We start from the raw sequence: 19591 nt of genomic DNA, 5'->3' as shown, positions 1-19591 counted from the left end.
TGGCGGTAGTATTGAGCACGTCTACACAGCATCTATCACCACCTCCCAGGCCATGCTCTCTTCTCAGGACCCACACCACCAGGTTCAGGAACAGTTATTACCCCTCAACCATAAGGGGCTTCACACAACTTCACTTGCACCATCACTTGCATAATCTTGCAACTATGGACTTGCTTTCAAGGAGTTTTCATCTCATGTTCTCAATATTTATTGTTTATTTTTTATTTATTATTGTTTTTATTTTTTTGTATTTGCAGTTTGTTGTCTTTTGCACACAGGTTGAATGCCCAAGTTGGTGCAGTCTTTCATTTATTCTATAATGGTTATTATTCTATTATGGATTTATTGAGTATGCTGGCAAGAAAATGAATCTCGGTTATATATGGTGACTTGTATGTACTTTGATAATAAATTTACTTTGAATAGGTCCCACCCTTCGTTAGCATCCCTTCAATATTTGCGTGCTTATCAAAGACCTTTGCATTTCCTTTGGGTTACTCAGGTCTCTTTTCATGTTCTCTACTTCGTGCTTCTTACTCCCTTATGGAACGCCCTCATGGTCAATATTCCATCTTGTCCTACCTTGTATTGTTAGCCTTGTGTGTCTGATGCACTATTTTCTTTTTCTTTCATCATTCAGAGAAGTTCTGCCTTTATTACCCAGTTCTTCTCTATTCCATAATGTGCATGGGTTGCATCCCAGTCAACTGCCCATTAACAGCCACCTTCTCTACCATGGTACAATCACCCTCATTCTGCTGACTTTCCCTCTTCAGTAAGAAGTTCTGCCCCAGCTAGCTCCTTGCCCTTTTCCATTACTAATCCAAACCTACTGATGCTGTATGAAGACACTAGCTTTAATTTCCCTCCCCCCTCACCCCTCCCCCCCACCCCCAACAGATGCTGCCTGACCCACTGAGTTCCTGCAGCAGTTTGTTTTTGGCTTTTGATGCTATACCACTCTTCCCAAAATGTTCTCCCATTGGGCCAAGTGTCCGACTGAGTCAGTGTTAGCCTTCCCTCCATTCCTCTTCAGCTGGCCGTCGGAATCGACTCAGCCCAACTACCTTGAGCCTTTCCTTTGGTGTAGACTGAGGAGTTTCTCCACTATACTTTTCTTCTCACTGTTACACAGTTGGGCTTTGGACCACAGTGCTGGAAAGCAGCCGACAATTTGTGTTGATCCCTACTGCAATTCAGAACTCTGATTTTTTTCCTCCATTTTCCACTTTTCACAAGGATTGCTCCCTACGTGACTCCCTTGTCCATTCGTCCCTCCACACTGATTTCGCTCCTGGTACTTAACCTTGCAAGTGGAGCAAGTGCCACACCTGCTCCTACACCTCCTCCCTCACTACCATTCAGGGCCCCAAACTGTCCTTCTAAGTGAGGCAACACTTCACCTGTGAGTCTGCTGGGGTCATCTACTGTATCTGGTGCTCCTGGTGTGGCCTCCTGTATATTGGTGAGCCCCGACATAGATTGGGAGACTGCTTTACCGAGCACCTACACTCCATCCACCAGGGAAAAATGAACTGTCCCGGTCACCACTCATTTCAATTCTACTTCCCATTCCCATTTGGACATGGAAGTCCTTGGCCTCCTCCATGAGGTCACTCTCAGGCTGGGGGAGCAGCACCTTATATTCTGTTTGGGTAGCCTCCAACCTGATGGCATGAACATCGACTTCTTGAACTTCCAGTAATTTCCCCCCCCTCACCATTCCTGTTTACCTCTCTCACCTTATCTCCTTCCCTGTTCATCAGCTCCCTCTGGTGCTCCTCCTCCTTCCCTTTCTTCCTTGGTCTTCTGTTCTGGCCTATCAGACTTCCCCTTCTCCAACCCTTTATCTCTTTCACCAATCAACTTTCCAGCTTCTTATTCAACCTTCCCCCCCCTCCTGGTTTCACCTACCACCTAGTATTTCTTCCTCCCCTTCCCCCACCTTCTTACTCTGACTTCTCACATTTTTTCCTCCAGTTCTGATGAAGGGTCTTGGCCCAAAACAGTGACTGTTTACTCATTTCCAGAGATGCTGCCTGACCTGCTGAGTTCCTCCAGCATTCCGTGTGTTGCTTTGGATTTCCAGCATCTGCAGATTTTCTCATGTTTCTGATCCCTCTGAACTAGTTCAGGGTGATGAAGAACGTACGCTGACCTTCATCAGTCACGGCACTGAGTGTAGAAGCTGGATGTTATGTTACAGTTTTATGAAATATTGGCAAGGCTGCATTTGGAATATTGTGTTCACTTTGGTCACCCTGCAGTAGGAAAGATGCTGATAATCTGGACAGGGCTCAGAGTGGATGTAGAGAAAGGTTGCCAAAATTTGAGGGAATGAGTTAGAGTTGAACTGGCTAGGATATATTCTTTGGAGCAGAAGAGAATGTGGGGTGATTTTACCGTGGTGTATAGAATCATAAGAACCAGGAATGCATACAGCTTTATTTCAGCATTAGGGAATCTAGAACTAGAGGTTTTATATAAGAGGGGAGAGATTTAATAGGGGAAACTTTTGGTTGTGGGTATATGGAATGTGCTGTCAGAGGAGGTACACTAACAACATAGAACTTCACAGCGAAGTAACAGGCCCTGTGGCCCACAATGTTGTGCCAAACCAATTAAATTAGTAATGGAACGAAACCCTTCTGCTTACACAATCCCTCCATTCTCTGTACTTTCATGTGCCTACCTAAGAGCCTAACCCATCTGCCTCCCTCAGCACCCCAGACATTCCAGGCATTCGCCATTTTCAATGTAAAGAAATTTGCCCTACCCATCTTTAAACTTGCCCCTTTTCACCTTAAATGCATGCTCTCTGCTACGGGACATTGCAACCCTGGGAAAAGATCCTGGCTGTCTACTTGGTCTGTGTGTCTCATGGAAAGGGATATTAACCAACTGCGGGCAAATTAGATCAGCTGCAATTGGAGTTCTGGTGGCATGGATGAGTTGAGCCTATTTTCATTCATTCCACTGTTGCTTTTGGAATAATTGAGTGAGCTGGAATGTGTGCGAGATGAATCGTCTGACTGCGTGTAGGTGCTTGATGTGAATCCAGCACTGTGTTCGAGTTAAACCAGATTCTTGCTGACTTGTCTCACTTGTTTTCCTTCTCCCTGCAGTGCCAGGAAGTCATCAATCAGTCCCTGAGTGTTGCCCAGCAGCTTGCCAATGACGTGGACTTCCACTCTTTCCCCTTTGACAAGTTTGGGAAGGGGCTAATCAAGCGGTGCCGGATCAGTCCTGACGCCTTTGTCCAAATGGCACTACAACTGGCCCACTACCAGGTAGCGTCTCAATTTATCGAGGGACCTCACCATGATGAGAAGTAGACTTTGGAGTCAGAGTAAAGAGCATTTAGCCTAGGGTACTGCTATTTCTGTGGTGAATAAAGCCAAAGAGAATGCCAGTGAACTTCTGTTGTTGATTGTTCATTTGGGTAATCATTTTGCCACAGCTGGGGTTTTGAGTGTGGTTCGAGGCATGGCACAGGAAAGGTCACAACCTGGAACAATGTCAAAGATTATGGATCAAAGAGCAGCTTGTGGGAAGTAATTAACTCTTGTACCTCTGTGGCAACTAGGAAGCAGGAAGAATTCTAAGAAAGCTGAATTTTTTTTGCTGATTGGTAAATTGATTTATTATTGTCATGTGTACTGAGGTGCAGTGAAAAACTGTTTTGCATTACAGCTGTACAAATTGTTTTATCCCTAGTGCACTGATTTGGTGGTGGGGAAAATAATGCAGAATAAAGTGTTAGTTACAGAGAAAGTGCAGTGCAAAGGTATAACCAGTTAAATTATAAAGTCTAAAGTCTATCTTACTGCATTATGGGACCATTCAGTGGGATAGATGCTATTGTGCAAAAGTCTTAGGCACCCTAGATTCTTTATATAAATTTTGCTTTAAATGTTTATTTTTGTTTTCTGCATTTCTGTCCAGTTGAAAAGAGAAAATTTTAGATTTCCAAGTATTCATTTCCAAAAACTTAAAAGTTACAGAATTTTTTTTATTCTGTTAAAGAAAGTAACATTAAGTAATAGACCACCTTTCAAATAAAACCTTGATTACTTTGTAGGTATAGAATATAGCCCAGTGCATGATTAAACAAAGATAACAAACAGGTGCTAATGATCAATGACACTGAGTTAAATGAACTAAACTGATTAACTGAAACAGAAACAGGTGTAGAAAGAATCAAACTGGGTGAAGTACAACCAAACTAAAAGGCAAGGATGTGGCAGATGTGCCAGTTTAATCTTCAAATCATCAATTCTTACACCATGGCAAGAGTGAGCATAGCAACAAGACCTTGTGCTGATCATCATACATCAGCAAGGTCTCTCCCAAGCAGAAATTTTGTGGCAGACAGTGGTTTTACTTATTGCTGTTCTGAAGAAGTACAAAAAATGGGCAAGGTTGAGGACCAGAATCACGGTGGTCAGCCATGGAAACTGACTGCAGCAGACACGAGATACATCAAACTTGCATTCCTACTAAATCAGATGTCCGGCACGGCTATCAGCTCTGAACTCACAGACACCACTGGAACCCAAGTACACCCCTCTACAGCCCGGAGAAGTCTTGTTAGAAGTGTTTTCATGAAAGAATTACTGCCAAAAAGCCATTCCTCCGAAGTGGAAACAAAGCCATGAGACTCATCTATGCCCAAAAACACAAGGACGGGGCTGCTGAACAATGACAGAAAGTGCTCTGGGCTGAAGAGTTAAGATTTGAAATTTTTGGCTCAAACGGGAGGCAGTTTGTCCACAGAAAAGCTGGAGGGCACTGCATAGATGAGTGTCTGCAGCCAACAGTGAAGCGTGGCAGTGGCTCCCTGTAGTATTGGGGCTGCATTTCTGCGAATTGGAGTTTGTGTTCTGGTCAGAATTAATGGAATTCTCAATGCTGAGAAGTACAAACAGATTCTCATCCATCACGCAATACCATCAGGGAGGCATCTAATCGGTCCCAACTTCATTCTACAGCAGGACACTGACTCGAAGCACACAGCCAAGGTCATAAAGAACTACCTTCAGGGGAAAGAACAAGAGTTCAACAGATGGTATGGCCTTCACAGTGCCCCAATCTTAACATCGGGGCTGCTTGGAATACCTAGAGAAACAGAAGTGAGATAGGCAAAGTCTGCAGAAACTGTTCTCCAAGACGCTTGGAACAACCTATTCTTATAAAGCTGCATGACAGTGTCTCTAAGGGAATTGATGCAGTTTTAAAGTCAAAGTGTGGTCACACCAAATATTGATTCCTGCACTTTATAGAAACTTTTTTGATAGAAACCTTTCATTTCATTATTAATGAAAACATCAGAATTGTTTTTTTACATGTGCCTAAGACTTTCGCACAGTAATGTATCTTATCGTACTATGGGGCCATTCAGTAGTCTTACGATAGTGGGATCAAAACTCGCTTTGAGCCTGGTGGTACGTGCTTTCAGGATTTTGTATCTTTGCTTGGTGGGAGGGAGGAGAAGAGGGAGTGTGTGGGATGGGTGGAGTTTTTGATTATGTTGGCCGTTTTAGTAATCACAGAGTGGCCTTGAGAAGCACTTGGTGTGTGAACTCTGGGGCCCCTCAGTAATGACAGAAACATGTTGATTCTCTAAACCTTTGTGCTTTGATTCTAGGACAAAGGTAAATTCTGTCTGACATACGAGGCATCGATGACCCGCCTGTTCAGAGAGGGTCGCACGGAGACCGTCCGTTCTTGCACCAGTCAGTCGACAAAGTTTGTGCTGGCCATGATAGACCCCACTCAGACGGTAGAGACGTCATGCAGTCTGTGCTGATCTCTCAGCATTGTGCTCTCCCTGGGATGCGGTCTGGGAGGTGGATATGTGGGATGATGAAGAGGAGGGTTTGGGACCGGTCAGTCAATGCTGGGGGATGTTGGGGGCATGGTGTAAAGTAGGAGGTAGCTAGAATACGGAAGTCTCAGTGTCCTTGGATTTGCTGAGTGATGATGTGGTGCAAGCATAAGAGATGTCATGGGATAATTCACATTGTTTTTCTTCTGTCTCACCAAATACCAGAGTGAAGAGAAGTTGAAGTTGTTCAAACTGGCAGCAGAGAAGCACCAGAACATGTACCGTCTAGCTATGACCGGCGGTGGCATCGACCGCCACCTCTTCTGCCTTTACGTGGTGTCCAAGTACCTGGGGCTGGACTCCCCATTCCTGAAAGAGGCAGGTGTTGTGAGTCTGTGAGGGCTCATGCATTCCTACAAGCCACCAGTGTGGAAAGGTCTCTCAGACTCGGGTCATTCATCCCACTGACTCTGCTCTGCAATTTAATAATGGCTTTTTATTTTAAAACCTTTCTCCCACTTTCTCCGCATAACCCTTAACCCCCCCCCCCTTCCATCAAAGAACCTATCAATCTCTCTGCCTCAAATGCTGTCATTGACTTGGCCTACACTGCCTGACTTGGTTACAAATTCCACAGATACACCACTCTCTGGCTGAAGAAATTCCTGCTCACTGGAAACTGAAAATCTCAGTTCTAAAGAGATGTACCTTTCTTCTTCTGAGGCTATTCTGGTGAAATTGGGCCCAGAATTGTTCTATCATTGTTAATATAGCTTTAGCAATCTTGCCAGTGCTGCCTCAAAGATCTCTGAGAACATTACCAAATCCATTAACCCCTGCTGAATAGTGTGAACAAATGCTGTTTAGAGTCGGGCTGACGACTCTGTGCTTGTCCCAGTGATGGGAGCAATGGTGGAAGAGGTTCTCAAATTGGTTTCTGGAGGGCAATTTGCATAAGAGGGCATCGCCTTTGCAAGGCATTCCTGGGAGAAAGTAAGTACATTTCTGACTCTGAAGGCCTCACTTTGGGAAACCCTACAATGCAGCCAAACACCCCTGATGGCTCTGGATGTAAGTCACTTTAAGCACAAGTTGAAGGTTCCACACTTTGATATAGGCATAACAGACTGCAGGTGCTGAAATCTGCAGCAACCAGCTATCTGCTGGAAGAACTCAAGATTTCAGTTAGCATTTTTGGAGGCAAAAGTAATTTTGCCCTCAAAATACTGCATTGGTACTGAGAGTGGAGATTGGAGTTGGCCAGTTTAAGGAGGGGAGAGGGAGGAATGAACAGGGGTCAGTGAGTAATCATGTATTGAGGAGTGATCTGTGACTGTAGTAGTGAGTCTTGACCAAACCTCGCTGCTACAGCCATGTAATCTTTCACAGTACTTGATTACACAAAAGCCCCTGTCTCATCACTCTCTCAGCATAAAGGAGGGAGAATGAAAGTCTGGCTGAGTGGTGCCACATCAACAACCTCTCACTCAGTGTCAGTAAGACCAAGGAGCTGATTATTGACCTCAGGAGGAGAAAGCAGGTCAATGAACCATCCTCATCGGAAGGATCAGAGGTGAAGAGGGTCATTTAAATTCCTCTGTGTTATCATTTCAGAAGATCTGTCCAGGTGCAGCATGCAAGTGCCATTATGAAGAAAGCATGGCAGCACTTCTACTTCCTTAGAAGTTTATAAAGATTTGGTATGTAATTTAAACAGGCAGACTTCTATTTAAGTGTGGTAGAGAGTATTTTGACTGGTTGAATTGCAGTCTGATACGGAAGCACCAATGCATTGAATGGAAAAGCCTACAGAAAATAGTAGATGGAGACCAGTCCATCAGAGGTAAAGCCCTCTCCACCATTGAGAACATCGACACGGAAGACTGTTGCAGGAAAGCTACATGCATCATCAAGGACCTCTGTCATCCAGGCCATGCTCTCTTCTCACTGCTGCTATCAGGAAGAAGGTATAGGAGCCTCAGGACCTCAGTCATCAGACTCTTAAATCAGAGGAGATAACTTCACTCACCCCAACATTTAACATCTTATGGACTCACTTTCAAGAACCCTTCATCTCATGTTCTTGATATTTATTAATAATGTATTTATTTTTATTATTTTTTTTGTATTTGCTGTCTGTTGTCTTTTGTACGTTGTTTGTACTGCTGTGTGCAGTCTTTCATTGATTCTATTGTGCTGCTTGTATTTACTGTGAATGCCCACAAGGAAATGAATTTTAGGGTTGTATGTGGTGACATACATATGTACTTTGATAATAAATTTACTTTGAACTTGAACTCTCTCTTTAAACTGGCTATCCTTCCTCTCCACTCATTATACTGATGCAAGGTCTCAGCCCAAAACATTGGCATTTTCTGTCCCCCACTGATGCACTCAACCTGTGGAGTTCCTCCAGCAGATTACAATGTTTACTTGCCTTGACGGTTGATTTTTTTTTGCTTTGACCTGTAACTCAGCTATGAGTAATGAGGTGTTGGGTGTGGCATTTGTTAACGAGGGCAGCTGGGGATGAGGCTGAGTTGTTTGAGAGTGAGTGGGGAGGGAGGGCTTGACTTAGACTCTGAGAGCCAAGCAGGAATATGTTTGATCTTGGAGGTTTTTCAGAGTCTTTGTGCCCAAAGAAGATAATTGTGCAGAGATGTTACAGCTACAGGAAGGATGGATAAGAGGGCAGTTCACTGTGACACTTGAGTGGAGAAATTGTAGGAGCCACCTCCACAGGTGGGGACACTTCTCCTGCAGCATTCCTCTGGCAGTTCTGGCTCAGGAGTTTTGGTGATCTGGTGTTAGGTGACTTGGATGTTGGCTGGGGTGGTCACGGAGATTTGGTTAAGAGCCATTTTCAGGGCCCTGCCTGTGACGATGGAAACTGCTGTGGTGCCTTCAGTGTTGGTAGAAGCTGATTCTCTTGTGTGTACATGGTGCCAGTTGCAACTTGGAATAATGAGGTTGAAGATTCTTCAGGTAGTAAAGCAGTTTTGAGGTCACTTGGGTGAGCTGGATTCCAGAATAAGTTCCAGGGTGCACAGAAGTTCCCAAAGACAAGATCAAGTGCAGTCCCCTCCCATGTAGGACTTTCCACATACTGCTCAGAAAACATCCATGAAATCATTTTACAAATTCCACCCTGTCTAAGCATCTTGTACTAAAGCAATCACATTCAATAATGGGGAAGGGAAAACTATTAAAACCTTTTGTTTTTACATCATTTGGTGATCTGTGTACACACCTGTTTTACTTTCATCTAACCATTGGAAGGCCTATAGTATAACCCCGAAAAGTGATCTCTCTCTTCATGTTTTCATGTCCCTTTAGTTGGCCAGTCCAGGCTGCTGGCTGAATTTGAGGGCATGAGCTCTGAGGAAGAGTTGGGACAAACTTGGGTTATTCTCTCCAGAGTGTTAAAGGCTGAATGGAGACCGTTATAACAATGAGAGGCAAAGATGGGGTAGACAGTCAGAATCTGTACCTCAGGGTGGAAATATCAAACACCAGACTACAAGCTTTGTTAGTTGGGGCATGGAAGTTACAGGTGATGTGAGGGGCAAGTGTTTTGCACAGAGTGGTAGGTGCCTGGAATGGGTTAACGGGTAGTATAGAAACAGGTTGTACATCTTGATGCAGTTTGAGGTGTCTCCTGTCGCCCCGGACGCCATTGTGTGTGTCTCCTGTCGCCCCAGACACTGAGTTGTCCGGCTTGACCCCTCCTTAAGCCATACCTCTATGACTACAACATTATCATAATCCCACGTGTTGACCTGCACTCATCTTTCTGACATCTGAGGGCCCTTGCACCAAACCCCTGTCTGTCTGCTCTGTCCACTGGACTTGCCTCTCTTCTTGCTGTTTTCTCATTCTGTGTCCTAACCTCTGCCTCCCAGGCAGCACCAGTAAACCAACCGCCTTGATACTGCTCCACCCCACCCCCAAATCAAGATGCACCTCTGCCCCAGACGAGGCCCCAATAATCTAAAGCCCTCCCTCTTGCACCAGCACTTCAGCCATCTTCATTTACTCTGTCTTCCTATGTTATATTCACTACACCTGTCTGACCACCCTCCTTCTGACAGCTGCTGTGATTCCTCACGTGCCTTCCCAGTCGAAATGCTGGAGGAACTCAGCAGGTCAGGCACGGAGGAGGAGAATAAACAGTCCAGATTCCGAGCCGAGACCCTTAATCAGGACTGGAAAGGAAGGGAGCAGAAGGTGGGGAGGGGAAGAATTCCAAGTTAACAGGTGATGGGTGAAACAAGTTAATGGAGAAGGTGCGAGGTAGGATGATGTGAGAAGATGGGTGATAGGTGGAAGAGGTAAAATGTTGAAGGAAGAATTGTAATAGGAGAGGACAATGGGCCAAGATTTGTGCTTATTATTATCATTCAATGTTCTGTCCCCCATCTCTCCACTTCGCTGCAGTCCAGTTTCTGTTCTCCCTTTGGTCCAGTACCTAGGCTCTATGTTCCCCTCTCCAGCCTTAGCCTCTTCCTTTCCTCCCCATTCCAACTTCACCCAATACCCACAAACTAGTAGCTCCATTTCACCCCCTCTCTAATTTATTCTGTGACCTTCCTGTCCTGCAGGTCTTATCCGAGCCATGGAAACTCTCCACTAGCCAGACTCCACACCAGCAAGTTGAACTCTTTGACCTGAACCGGTACCCTGAGTATGTGTCGAGTGGCGGAGGCTTTGGGCCGGTGAGTCTTGGTGTGAAGTTAGTCTGGCTCCCTGCCCCGCACTGCGCTGCTATGGCAGAGGTTTATAGGGCCCAGACACAGTGCTAGTAGTCTCAGGGTGTCAGGTAGCAGGGATGGATATTTGAACTAGCTCTGTTATCACTGTCCTGAGGAACCAGGAGGGGCTGCTGATCAGTGAGATGTGTGGGGCTACTAAGACGAATGAATGGTGCTAACCATGGCTGTACCTGGCAATGGGGAAAGGCTGCTCTGGGTGAAGAGCTGACCAAGCAGGGTTACAGCAGATGGAACAGGATGGAGTTGGGTGAGCTGGAGGGTATAGGGAGATTGGAACTGTGTGAGAGGCGTGGATAGTGTAAAAATAAACAGGACAGGAGAGACGAGACTAGGGCAACAAAGGTGATGGTGGAGCTATTAGAGGATACCGAGAGATCAATGACAGGGACAGAGGTAAAGGGGATGGTTGGGGGGTTTTGCTGATAGTCGGGAGAGGCTGTGACAGGAAGAGAAGAATTTGTGGGATTTGTTAAAGTGAGGTTGGGAGGGGAGAAATGACAACACTGGCGAGCATGAGGTGTTTCTGGGTTGGCGGGAGTGGAGCCTGTGGTGACTGAGGTAAAGTCACCCCGTTGTCTCTCTGTCTCTTCTCAGGTTGCTGACGATGGCTATGGTGTTTCTTACATCATGGTTGGAGAAAATCTCATCAACATGCACATTTCAAGTAAATTCTCCAGCCCCGAGACAGTAAGTGTCCCCTCGTTGGGAAGGTGAATGCTTGAGATGGTGGTGGGGATGGTGTGTCAAGGGGTAGGTCATGGTGAAGTTAATTAATGTTAATATTGACGTGTGAGTGCCCATCAGATTGGGGCATGGACTTGATTGTGGGCTGTGTCTGTGAAGACAAACCCAGCATTGTGTAGATGGAGGTATCAGTGGGATGGAGATGCTGAGTGAAGTATTGAAACAAGTGTGGGAGCCTTACTCATCCAGGCAAATTTACAATATTCCTCCTGCTCTTGTGTCTTTAGAGGCTTTGGGGTGTCAGGTGAGATACCCACCCAGAACAGAGTCTCTGACCTAACCTTGTATTTGGCTGGTCTCGCTGTGTTGCTTGTAAACTTGGGACTTTAATACTGAATGCAGTGGGAGGTGGGCATTACCACAATTCTCATTAGCTGGTCATGGACTGCTTCAATAGCTGAAGAGTTGTGAACTAGGTCCAGTCTTCAGCAAGTACCTGCTTTACAATGGAGAGCAACCCTCTGTTCAGGTAGCTGTGAGATTCTGTGTTACTGCCTTGTTCTTGTCCCACCCACCAGCAGTTGTTGCCTTTCACTGTGCAGGGCCGACTCTGCTGTTGAAGTGTATGTGAGACACGAGACTGTGAATGGTATAACCTGGAGCACAAAAACAAACCTAGGAACTCGGGTCTTCAACCAATCCTCTGCCTCCCCGGACGCTCACCCAACCCCTGAATTCCTCCAGTAGCTTGTTTATTTCCAAGGCTGCTCGATGTCACACTTTATAAAACACTGACTTGATGTCAAGGGCAGGCAGTCTCCCCTCCCTTCAGGAATCCAGATCTTTTTGGCCACAACTGGACCAAGGATTTGATGTGGATCACTCTGGGATCAAGAGACATGGTAAAGCCCAAACTGCATCAACAAGCTGTTTGATAGCAAACTGAAAATATGAAACACTCAGGTCAGGTAGCGTCTGGGGAGAGGGAAACAGAGTCAACCCTTAAGATAAATGACCTTTCATCAGAACTGGTAAAGCGAACAGTCAAACATGTTTTAAGTTGTAGGGGATGAAGAATAAAAAGGGAATATCTGTGATAGGATGGAGATCAACGGACTGAGGTAGTGGAGCTAGCTGAAAGAGGAGAGTGATGGATCGTTAATCTGCAGGTCCAAAGCAACACACACAAAGTGCTGGAGGAGCTCAACATATCGGGCAGCTTCTGTGGAAAAGAGTAAACAGTTGACATTTAGGGTTGAGACCCTTTTTCAGGATCTAAAGAAGTGTTTTGGCCTGAAATGATGACTGCTTACTCTTTTCCATAGATGCTGCCTGGTCTGCTGAGTTCCTCCAGCACTTCGTGTGAGTTGATGGATTGTTAATCCCAGTTGATTTGTCCAGATGAAGTATTAGCAGAAGGAGATGAATGAGGGCAGGGCAGATGAGAAATCTGAAATGAAAATACTGCGAATACTTTGCAGATCAGGTAGCATCAGTGGAGAAATAAAGACGTTTTTGTCAATGACTTTCATCAGAGCTGGCTGAGTCTGGTTATCTGAAATTATTGAATTGAGTGAGCTGCTGTTACTAATGGTACAATGTCTGAGCCCTCAGGCAGGTTAGAGTGGATGAATTAAGTTGACAGGTGACTAATAGCTAAGGGTCACCTTTATTGACTGAATGCAGGTGCTCCACAAAATGGTCATGCAATCAGTAACATGGAGAAGTCGACACTGAGCACTGAATACTAGTCTGTGAAATACCGTGGCTTCCTTGGCTGCGTAAGTGTAGGAAGACACTCTCGAGTCCTGACAAACTCATGAGATTGAGTCAGCTATACCACCCAAACCCTGGTTTGTGTGGATATTGTGTCATTTGCTACCCTGTTACAAATTAGGGTCATGGAATAACAGACAGTACACTGCATATGATTAAAGGGATTATATTTATAAATCTTAACTAAAGGGTTAGTAAAGAATAACAAAAAGAAAAGGGACCCATTCTAATTAAACAGTCAAATGTGCGCAAGTTGGAGCTCATCTTAAACTTCTGTCACTCATGCTGGGCCCACAGTCAGTGTGAAAGCACACAGCACCTTCCAAATGTCACTCACAATCCATTTCGAATAACTGGGTCTCCCACCAGATCGTTTGCGACAACCGGTTTTCCCCAGCATCTTCTCTCTTTATCTCCCACTGAACAAAAGCCCAAGACCAATCTTATTGTCCCTACCAAGAAAATCTCCTGCTAATTGGGTGGCACACATTCCACATCATCCCTCATCTTCAATAATAACCCAAACAGGCTGAAAACAGAACAAACAGCTCTGACAGAGCTTCTAAATGAAATACCTACAGCAGAGGCAGTGTTGCTTGTGCTCTTGTTGCTTGCTGTGAGGAGAGTGGTTATTGGAAATGGAGGAGTAAAACAAAGTCATGAAAGGAATGGTTCCTTGGGATTGCTGAAAGAGGGAGAAGAATTTGATGTGTCTGGTAGTTGGACCATTTTGAAGATGGCAGAAGTTACACTTACTGTGTTACTGGTGGGATGGAAGGAGATGACCAGGGAAGCTCCACCCTTGTGCTTTGTGAGGAAGGGGTTGATAGCTCTCAAATGCATCTAACCCACTTTTGGACCCAAGGTGGGTTAGATGCAGTTGAGAGCTCTGCCTAACATGCCAAAGAATGAAGAAGCACTTATTGGAAAGTCTCATCATCTGATCAAAGGCAATGGAGAAACTGGGAGGATGGAATGGAGACCCTATCCCCACCTGCAGATTCCCTTTCCTTCTCCACTGGCTGGAATTCACCCCAGGCAGGTCACTGGTTCAATCCTCCAATGCTGTATGCTTTCCCTGTGATCATGTGGGTCTTCTCCCACACCCTCTATAAGATGAGCTAGTTGGCATGTTAATTGGTGCCTGCAAATTGTAGGTGAAATCCAGATCATAGGGGAAGTTGATGGGAATGTACAGTGGAGTGGCTTGTGAACTGTGATGTTGTCTTTCTCACACAGGATTCTCACCGGTTTGGAAAACATTTCCAACAAGCTATGCTTGATATCCTTGCCCTGTTCAACTTGGACAAGAGGACCAGCAAGTAGCGGCAGACATGGTGTCAGAGCTCGGAGGACCAGACCCCGACCCTGGGGCAGATTGTTTTTGGTTGATGCTGGGACATGGTGTGGAACCATAGAATCATTTTGAACACTGACACATTCATTGGCTCCTGGAGCCCTGTGTTGTTATGTGGGTGCGTCAACACGTTCCCTGAGACAGCTCAGGCCAGGCAGGAGCCTCCAGACGGATGTCACTGAACAGGTCCTTTAAGGAGCTTGTTATACCACTATAAACTGCATTCCAAATTTTTGGTCTTAGGGTTACTGCACGAGATCAGGTAGATAACTTCCTTTCTCTGCTCCATCATGATCATTACATGGAGCTTTTATTTTGATTGTCTGTCTCTGAACAGTGCTTGATCATAATTCTCAGGATTGTTCACGTATCAATGCAGATCCCAGCCTGCGTGGGGAGGCATTATATTATAGCTTCAATGTTTCTATCAGAAAGTTGTCTGACTCGGGGACAAGGGAATCAAATCCCTCCCTAAGACCCTACGTGAAAGTTTGTTGATTTGGTGTGGATATTGTGTACAGAACCAATGAATGTATTGCAGGTGATTTTGGCTGTTAAGTAAATAAAGAGCTGGGGACCATTGCTGACTGCCCACTGTGTGTTGAGTTTCCTGGAGCACTGTGCATTAACACATCTCAGCTTGAATGCCCTTTAGAAACTGAAGGCTAATTAAAGCTCATGATCACACCTCCAGAAATCTGTTTTTACCGGAGTGGCTGATTGGAGAGGAAGGCTTCTCACAAAAACTTCAGAAATAGGAGCAGCAGTGCATGGTTGAGAACTAGTGCAGGGGACTGGGCTTCAGATTGATGATTTATTAGGATCTCTTCTGGGCAAGGTATGACATAAACAACAAGTTTAGGTTACACTTGAACCTGAGGGGAACCAATATCCTTGTGGGCAGGTTTGCCTGAGCTGCTGGGGAGGGTTTAAGCTAATTTGGTAGGAGGATGACAGACTGAGGATGGGGCAGTTGGTTTACAAACAGAGGTGGTGCATAGTGAGATTGTCAGGAAGGACAGGCAGATGATGGGGCACAATTGCAGTCAGTGGAATGAGTTGCAGTGTAACATGGGGGCAAAATCAAAAAGGGCGATTAATACAGGACTGAAGGTGTTATTTGTATGCACGCAGTATATGGAATAAGCACAGAGATCTCTTGTAGCACAGACATTGGTAGATATGGGGTTGTGAGTATCAGTGAGTTGTGGCTGAAAGATAGTTGGGAGTTTAACATGCAAGGATACACATTGCATCAAAAGGGCAAGCAGGCAGGCAGAAGTGGTGCGTGGCTCTGTTGGTTTAAAAAAAATGAAACCAAATTCTCAGAAAGAGGTGATACATCCTTGTGGGTAGAGCTAAGAAACTACAAGGGTAAAAAGACCCTGGCGGGAGGTATATATAAGCCTTCAAACAATAACCAGGAGCTACAAATTACAACAGGAGATAGAAAACACATGTCAAAAAGGTAATGGTACAATAGTCATGGGGGATTTCAATATATTGGTAGATTGGGAATATCTAGTTGGTGCTGGATCATAAGAGAGAATTTGTAGAATGCCTATGAGATGACTTTCCTCTAGAGGGAAGGCTATTCTGGATTAGGTGTTGTGTAATGAGTCTGATTTGATTGGGGAGCTTAAGGTAAATGAACACTTTGGAAGCAGTAATCATAAGGCATTTGATAAGGTTCCCCATGCGAGGCTCATTCAGATCAGTGAGATCTTGGGGTCTGGTGCGCAACTTGACAATGTTGTTAAGAAGGCGTATGGTGTGTTGACCTTCATCAACTGTGGGATTGTGCTCGAGAACCATGAGGTAATGTTACAGCGATATAAGACCTTGGTCAGACCCCACTTGGAATATTGTGCTCAGTTCTGGTCACCTCACTACAGGAAGGATGTGGAAACCATAGAAAGGGTGCAGAGGAGATTTACAAGGATATTGCCTGGATTGGGGAGCATGCCTTATGAGAATAGGTTGAGTGAACTCAGCCTTTATTCCTTGGAGCAACAGAGGATGAGGTGACCTGATAGAGGTGTACAAGATGATGAGAAGCATTGATAGTGCAGATAGCCAGAGGCTTTTTCCCAGGGTTGAAATGGCTAACACGACAGGCATAGTTCTTGGAATTAGGTACAAGGGGATGTCTGAGGTAAGTTTTTCAGAGAGTTGTGGGTGTGGATATGATAGGGTCTTTTAAGAGATTCTTCGATTGATACATGGAGCTTAGAAAACATAGAAGGTTATGCAGTAGCGAAATTCTAGGCAGCTTCTAGAGTAGGTTACATGGTCGGCACAACATTGTGAGGCCAAAGGGCCTGTAATGTGTTGTAGGTTTTCTATAACATGATAGATTTCACCCTGCAATTTGTGAGGGAGAAGCTAAAGTCAATATTACAGTGCAGTAAAGGGAATTACAGAGGCAGGAAAGATGAGCTAATTGGAAGAGGACTGACAAGGATGATGGCAGAACAAAATGGCTGGTGTTTCTGAGGGAAATTCGGAAGATGCAGGATAGTTACATCCCAAAGAAGTATTCTAAAGGTAAGATGATGCAACCATGGCTGACAAGGGAAGTAAAAAAATATATAAAAGTAAAAGAGAGGCTGTATAATAGAGCAGAAATTAGTGGGAAGGAAGTTAAAAACCAACATAGTAACAGAGAAACAGAAAACTGACAGCACAGTACAGGCCCTTTGGCCCACAAAGCTGTGCCGAGCATGTCCTTACCTTAGAAATTACCTAGGGTTACCCATAGCCCTCTATTCTTCTGAGTTCCATGTACCTGTCCAGGACACTCTTAAAAGACCCTATCGTGTCTGCCTCTACCACCATCGCCCATTCCATGCACTCACCACTCTCTGAGTAAAAAAACTTACCCTGACATCTCCTCTACCTACTTTCAAGCACCTTAAAACTGTGCCCTCTTGTGCTAGCCATTTCAGCCCTGGGGAAAAAGCCTCTGTCTATCCACACAATCAATGCCTCTCATCATCTTATACACTTCTATCAGGTCACCTTTCATCCTCTGTCGCTCCGAGGAGAAAAGGCCGAGTTCACTCAACCTATTCTCATAAGGAATTGCTCCTCAATCCAGGCAACATCCTTGTAAATCTCCTCTGCACCCTTTCTATGGCTTCCACATCCTTTGAATCGTGAGGTGAACAGAACTGAGCACAGTACTCCAAGTGGGGTCTGACCAGGGTCCTATACAGCTGCAACATTACCTCTTGGCTCCTAAACTCAATCCCACGATTGATGAAGGCCAATTCGCCGTTTGCTTTCTTAGCCACAGAGTCAACCTGTGCAGCTGCTTTGAGCGTCCTATGGACTCAGACCCCAAGATCCCTCTGATCCTCCACACTGCCAAGAGTCTTACCATTAATGCTATATTCTGCCATCATATTTGACCTACCAAAATTAACCACCTCACACTTGTCTGGGTTGAACTCCATCTGCCACTTCTCTGCCCAGTTTTGCATCCTATCGATGTCCTGCTGTAACCTCTGACAGCCCTCCACACTATCCACAACACCCCCAACCTTTGTGTCATCAAATTTACTAACCCATCCCTCCTCTTACTCATCCAGATTATTTATAAAAATCACAAAAAGAAGGGGTCCCAGAACAAATCCCTGAGGCACACAACTGGTCACCGACCTCCATGCAGAATATGACCGTCTACAACCACTCTTTGTCTTCTGTGGGCAAGCCAGTTCTGGATCCACAAAGCAATGTCCCCTTGGATCCCATGCCTCCTTACTTTCTCAATAAGCCTTGCATGGGGTACCTTATCAAATGCCTTGCTGAAATCCATATACACTACATCTACTGCTCTACCTGCATCAATGTGTTTAGTCACACCCACAAAAAATTCAATCAGGCTCTTGAGGCACAACCTGCCTTTGACAAAGCTATGCTGACTATTCCTAATCATTTTATGCCTCTCCAAATGTTCATAAATCCTGCCTCTCAGGATCTTCTCCATCAACTTGCCAACCACTGAGTTAAGACTCACTGGTCTATAATTTCCTGGGCTATCTCTACCCCCTTTTTTGAATAAGGGAACAACATCCGCAGCTCTCCAATCCTCCGGAACCTCTCCCATTCCCCATTGATAATGCAAAGATCATCGCCAGAGGCTCAGCAATCTCCTCCCTCACCTCCCACAGTAGCCTGGGGTACATCTTGTGTGCTCCCTGTGACTTCTCCAACAAAAGGCAACTAAAAAAAATGACAAGATGAAATATGAAGGTAAGTTAGTCAATGATATCAATGAGGATTCCAACAGTTTTTACTCAGAAATATAAAGTGGAAAAGAGAGACAAGTAGAAATTGGATTGCTGGAAAATGATGCTGGTGGTAGTAATGGGGGACAAGGAAATGGTGGATGAACTAATTAAGTATTTTGCATCCATCAGTCCCACCAATCTCAAGACTATTGTAGTTGCTACTGACCCCTGCTGCCTCTCACAGTTTTCTGTCATGACAGCCTCCCCGAGGACAGAAGGATCGATTTGCTTTTCCTTCAACCCACAGAAGGCAGAGTGGACACGGGGATTTGCTACCATTCCAGGCCTATACAGACCACCTCTACTCACTGTCACTCCTTACAAGAAACGCTGGCCAACATCTTGCCAGAACCATTTACAGTCCTAAAAGGTCTCCGTGGACAACTCCCTGTTAAGAGACCATGTCACCCATGGTCAGTATTCTCCACTGTTCTCGCACTCTGTTTCCCTGCAAAGGAGAAAAATTTCAGGACATAAATTGTATACATTTCTCTAACAGTAAATGTACCTTTTGAAACACATTGCTGCAGCCCATCATGGCAACTGTTTTTGAGACAGCATCCTTGGTACAGCGCTGCTTGTGCCCTGCCTGTCAGCTGCACAATATTTAGACAATGGAACTATTTGGCAAATGCTGATGGAAGAACGACACATTTTTACACCAGTAAACTAATATAAGGGGATAAAATGGGCCAAGCCCTTTGAACTTGGGCAGCATCCAAGCACCTGCCCTCACTGAGTTGCTGAGAACTTCACTATGCTGGGCACAGAGGCTTTTAATCTGGATTTAATCCCAGGGGAAGTTTTACCTAGAGTATGCAGAAAGCCAGAGTGGTACATTAACGTTACCTTCTTCATCTACATTGCTCCCTTCCTATTT

The 19591-nt window shown here is 45.0% G+C and overlaps 1 protein-coding gene across 4 annotated transcripts in view; it reads left to right on the top strand.

The window, feature by feature from the left end:
- Nucleotides 1–14998, top strand: part of cpt1ab (carnitine palmitoyltransferase 1Ab (liver)) — a 74944-nt gene extending 59946 nt beyond the window's left edge. For all 4 annotated transcript variants that reach the window (XM_073049075.1, XM_073049078.1, XM_073049077.1 and 1 more), the window contains exons 15-20: nucleotides 3126–3290; nucleotides 5648–5782; nucleotides 6053–6205; nucleotides 10429–10542; nucleotides 11194–11286; nucleotides 14299–14998. In XM_073049075.1, coding sequence (XP_072905176.1) covers nucleotides 3126–3290; nucleotides 5648–5782; nucleotides 6053–6205; nucleotides 10429–10542; nucleotides 11194–11286; nucleotides 14299–14385 — 747 coding nt within the window. In that variant the 3' untranslated portion in view covers nucleotides 14386–14998. The remainder of the gene's footprint in view (nucleotides 1–3125; nucleotides 3291–5647; nucleotides 5783–6052; nucleotides 6206–10428; nucleotides 10543–11193; nucleotides 11287–14298) is intronic.
- Nucleotides 14999–19591: the final 4593 nt, after the last annotated feature.

The sequence above is a fragment of the Hemitrygon akajei genome, chromosome 6 (assembly GCF_048418815.1).
Source record: "Hemitrygon akajei chromosome 6, sHemAka1.3, whole genome shotgun sequence".
NCBI classification, from domain to species: Eukaryota; Metazoa; Chordata; class Chondrichthyes; order Myliobatiformes; family Dasyatidae; genus Hemitrygon; species Hemitrygon akajei.
The sequence above is the reverse complement of the archived record's forward strand: the minus strand, read 5'-3'. Positions and strand labels throughout refer to the sequence as shown.